The sequence below is a fragment of the Lampetra fluviatilis genome, chromosome 57 (genome assembly GCF_964198595.1).
Source record: "Lampetra fluviatilis chromosome 57, kcLamFluv1.1, whole genome shotgun sequence".
Lineage (NCBI taxonomy): Eukaryota > Metazoa > Chordata > Hyperoartia > Petromyzontiformes > Petromyzontidae > Lampetra > Lampetra fluviatilis.
This window is the reverse complement of record NC_136331.1, coordinates 7,400,125-7,405,163: the sequence shown is the minus strand read 5'-3', so window position 1 is coordinate 7,405,163 and position 5,039 is coordinate 7,400,125. Positions and strand designations below refer to the sequence as shown.

At 57.9% G+C, this 5,039-nt stretch overlaps 1 protein-coding gene across 1 annotated transcript; it reads right to left on the bottom strand.

Moving 5' to 3' along the window:
* Positions 1–466: 466 nt before the first annotated feature.
* Positions 467–1,927, bottom strand: LOC144950407 (oligodendrocyte transcription factor 3-like). Its single transcript, XM_078880520.1, has one exon. The coding sequence runs from the start codon at positions 1,829–1,831 to the stop codon at positions 731–733; it is 1,101 nt and encodes a 366-aa protein (XP_078736646.1). The 5' UTR covers positions 1,832–1,927; the 3' UTR covers positions 467–730.
* Positions 1,928–5,039: the final 3,112 nt, after the last annotated feature.

Sequence of the window (5,039 nt, the reverse complement as noted above, 5' to 3'; positions counted from 1 at the left end):
CTTTGTCTCCCCCCCCCTCCCCCGTGGCGATATTTACACGCCGCACCACGTACTCATTTGACCTAGGGGAGGTCCAGGACCGGTTCGTAAAATCGTCTCTGGGTGTTAGCAGCGCTAACCGCTGCGCCACCGCTCTCCACGCGCACTCCAAGCGCACACCACCGCTGCGCTCCACGTATGTCTGTGCACGTGAGTACACAGGCGAGCAAAGTTCCGCTGCAACAAGACGACTCTGGTCCGCGAGCACCGACAAACACGCGCGCTTGTTGTAAAAGTCACATCGCGACAGTCTATGTAGACTGTCTGCTGCTCCACGTGCTCAGCGTAGCTTTTTGCGAGCATCGCACCGACAGCTCGCGCGCGCCTCGCTGTAGTCGCAATCTACAGCACAATCATCGTTCACTCCGTCTCTCTCTCTCTCTCTCTGCGTCTCTCTGGCTATGTACATCTGACACACACACACACACACGCGCAAAGAACCACCAGGATCCAGGGAGGGTGGGATAAGTTAGCAACTAGCTGCTGCTCTGCTACTACCGCGATCATCTCGTCCCATCAGCCAGCGGTGGTCGATGCCCGCCCGCGTGTCATTGCGCATCTTCCGGAGCGCATTGCCTTGCACGGGGTGCGGCCATGGTCGGACGAGAGAGTCGTGGATGCCAGGAGACTGCGGTGGCCGCGGTGGTGGTGGCGTTGGTGGTGGCGATGGTGGTGGTGGTGGTGGTGCATCTCACTTAGCATCGGTCGACAGCCGCGGCAGCACAGCAGTGGAGACGCTGATGGGGAGGTGATGAGTCGGCAGCTGGCACATCGCGCACGGACACGGCACGGCTCCCCACTGATGGAAAGCCGCGGCAGCCGCAGCCGCTGCCGTTCCGAGCGCGACGGGAGGGCCGGAGTGTTGCTGCTGCTGCTGCTGGGACGCTTTGCTCGCCGCGGGATGAGCGGCAGATCTTCCGACCGGCGACCCCGCGGAGTGAAGCGATGCGCCCAGCACGGCCTGGTGATGCTGGTGGTGTGGGTGCAGCGGGTGGTGGCTGCTGCTGCTGCTGTTGTTGTTGTGGTGGTGGTGATGGTGGTGGTGCGCGGCTAGAGACGGAGGAGCTCCGGCCGCTGCTGCCGCTGCTGCCGCCGCGTGGCTCAGCGGCGCGGCGGCTGCGGCTGCTGCCGCGGCTGCGGCTGCGCACGCGTGCGCGCTGGGGTGGAACGCCGAGTGGTGGCTGCCGTATATCTCGCCCACGAGCCTCTTCATCTCCTCGAGGGAGCTGCTCAGCATGAGGATGTAGTTTCTGGCGAGCAGCAGCGTGGCGATCTTGGAGAGCTTCCTCACCGAGGGTCCGTGTGCGTAGGGCATCACCTCGCGCAGGCCGTCCATGGCCAGGTTGAGGTCGTGCATGCGCTTGCGCTCGCGGCTGTTGATCTTGAGGCGCAGCGACTGGAGGTCGTGTTCGCTCAGGTTCTTCTTGTCCTTGTGCAACTTGGCGAGGGCGGCCGCGTGGGCTCGATCCTCGCTGCTGCTGCTGCTGCTGCTACTGCCGCTGCTCATGAGCAGCATCGCCGCTGTTCCGGCCGCCGACGCCGCTGTCATCCCTGCAGCACCAAGGCCGCCGCTCCCCACTCCGACGCCGATTCCATGCATCTGCTGCAGCAGAAGCTCCCGTTCGCTGAGCGATCCCGGGAAGGAGTCGGCCCCGCACGGGCCCGACGACGAGATGGTGGTGGAGCTGACTCGGCCGCCCAGTCCCAGCATCTGGCCCGAGGCTCGCAGGTAGACGTCCACCTCCGGCGAGGAAGCGCGACTCGACGTGACGGAGCTCGCGTCTGAATCCATGCGGCGATGTCGAGCAGCCGGCTTCGTCTTCCGTCACGAAACGTCGCCGGAGACAGACGCGCCGGATCTCGGCAACGCTGGTGCGGCTTTTGAGACTTCTCCGACTTTGCTGCTGCTGCTGATGATGATGATGATACGACTGCTGGTGGTGATGATGATGATGATGATGATGCTGCTGATAGTTCTTAGAATTGTATCTGCGTGTTTTTTTTTCGTGGTGAGGGTGGGGAGGGTGGGGAGGACCTTTTATGCGGCGCGCAACTTTGCCAAATCGTATTGCGAATTCTCGCACGTGTCTGTCTGTGTGTGTTGTGTGGTGTGTGTGTGATGTGTGTTGTGCTCGCTGTGGTGAGTATTACAATATCTCGCTATGAACACAACGCGGTCTCGGACGTTGTCGTTTCCTCTGTGTGGACTAAGCAGGTGCGTGTACATGCAGAGTGTACGTCTAGCTGCCTATCTGCGCGCGCGTGTGTGTGTGTGTACGTGTCTATCGTTTGTGATGAGTTAGAGAAAACCCCCTTGTCACTGACCACCACCCCACACACCCTGTTACGCTTCGTGCTGGTTTTGTCTTTAATTAATGAGAAGGGTCCAACACCGCCCGGTCCTATATATACGCGTTTATGACCTTGTGCGTATGTAACAATGGACCGTGAGTGTGTGTGCGTGTGTGCGCGTGGGGTGGGGTCAATCACACACGCACACACCCACCCACCCACACACGCACTCACTCACCCACACGCACACACCCACACACACATGCACACACCCACACACGCACACCCACACACACATGCACACACCCACACACACACATGCACACACCCACACACACACATGCACGCAGAGCGGGGCTTGGGGATAATACGTTAAGGTATGAGGTGTAACGGGTGAGTGCCTGTCTGTCTGTGTGTGTCGGTGTGTATCTGTGTGTGTGTCCGTGGGGAGCCGTAGTACAGCGGTGAGCGCTACGCTGCGCTACGAACCCGGCGCCCCGAGTTCGATTCCCGCTCACGGTCGACATCGGCCAGTGATGATTATCTTAACCGGTTCTGGGCCTCCCCTAAGTCGACTCAACCTCAAATGAGTACCTGGTGCGATGCGTAAATATCGCCACTAGGAAGACAAAGGCGGCCGGACGTGGTGTTGGCCACACAACCTCCTCGTGTACCGTGCCGGCCTTCACAGGTGCTCGCTAACAGCACTTGCCCCAACAATCTGTTAAAGGCAACACGGGGGGGAGCGTTGATTTGTCTCGTGCGTGTGGAGTCAACTTGGACGCGCGTCGTGATTCTCGCAACTGCGCCAACCCGAGTTCGAGTCCCTGAGTGCTGCTGGTGAATCCCACCATCGTTCGTGTCTGTATGTTGAACGTCTTTCGACAGCCGTGTTCATCGGAGGTTGTAGTCGTGGCTGGAGTTAAGCGCCGCGGTGGCGCAATGCTATCTTCTCTCGCCTGGTTCGCCGGAGGGCATGGGTTCGAATCCAGACCCTGGCAATGCCTGTGGTATTTTCAAAGTCCGCGTGTCTCTCTCTCTCTCCGTGGTGGTGGTGGTGGCGGCGTGATTTGTTCTCTGGGTGACTTCGGTTATTGCCCTCCTCCGCATTGAGACTCAACAAGCGGAGTTTAGATCATTTGGCTGCTGCTATCAGTTGCACCGTGTGGTGACGGCGATGTTGGCGATGATGGCGATGATGACGATGGCTATCAGCCACTGCGATGGGCTATCATAACGCGTGTCCAGGTCGGCTCTGGTGAAGCGGCTACGAGCTCAGAGGGCTTCATCCGGTAAATAAATCAAAGTAGTTGCGGTTGTAGGAGATTTGTGTTAGCAGGCGACTGCGTTGGCGGTGATGCCTTTGAAAAAACGAGCTAAAGTTAGCATCGTCTTGTATTAAAATATCTTTACGCGATTCGCTAAAGAAATGATCATTCTCGTTCCTATCATCAGCAGCAGCAGCGGCAGCCATGATCAGTCCACTGCTGGATGAAGGCTTCCCAACCGCCACCATCTCTGACGATTCCTGCGCGTGTAACAATCCACCCGGGGACATCTGGACACACACACGAGAGCTGATTTCATAGCTCCGTCTCCGCTGTGGCTCGTCACCTTCGCTGCCCCACTCCGTCACCAGTATCGACCAGCGGTCATATAAGTTCCCTGCAAGCCGCGACGCGTCCTAACCCCCAAATAGTCCCACTCGCTTTTTATTTTCTCCCAAACGGACGACGTTCCGTGACGTTGGGGAGAAAGTGCGAAACGCACGGAGCCTTGCGCCGAGCGACGGCGCACGCGCGCGTGGGGGAACTCACGCAGAGGAGCGGTGCGCTCTCCGATGCGCACGCGCCCGCGCCGTCGCTCGTTCCGTCTCTCGGGGCGAAAAAGTTCCCAGCTTCTTCGCTTTCTCTCGGACGCTTCCATCGCGCACCGCGTTGCTGGTCCCCGTTAATCTGGCGGCGCGACGCAGCCGGTAGATTTTTGCAGAATGCCGCACGGGCTTACGACGAGGATCGGTGGCACGCAAATGTCATTTTAGTTCGCGCGTTATCCGCAATGCTGCGACCAGGGCGCTCGGTGATTATTTTTTTGTGATTATAATATATTTGACTTCATTAGAATAATGTATACAACATATACTTGTTAACGCGAAACGATTCTTCCCAACCGAGATGGATTCCGAAGCCACGTCTAACATCAGTGGCGGAAATAGATCCAAATCTGAGCGGTTTTGGAGGTATGCCTTATAGGTCGACTCAGCCTTAAATGAGCACGTGTTGCGGTATGTAACATGTCCGTGGCCTACTAGAAAGACAAAGGCGGGCGAGGATGGTGCTTGTTACACCTACTCATTCGTGCCGGTCTTTAATAGGTGCACGGTAATAACACTTGCCCCCAACAGTATATGCAGGCTATACGGGGGTCTTTGTATTTGTAATGGTTACATGCGTGTGCGTTCCGGTGTGTGTGTTAGTGTCAAAGACAAAGATTGCCCGTATAGCCTTCAACACACTGTGGGGGCAAGTGCTGTTAGCGAGCACCTATAAACGCCGGCAAGGCACACGCGGTGGTGGATGACCAACACCACGCCCGGCCGCCTTTGTCTCCCTAGTGGCGATGTTTACACACTCCACCAGGTATACTCATTTGAGGCCGAGTTAACCTTAATAGGTGCTCGCTAACAGCACTTGCCCCGACAGATTGTT

Excerpts from the sequence above, each read along its gene's own strand:
- LOC144950407 (XM_078880520.1), bottom strand. The coding sequence starts at position 1,831 with ATGGATTCAGACGCGAGCTCCGTCACGTCGAGTCGCGCTTCCTCGCCG.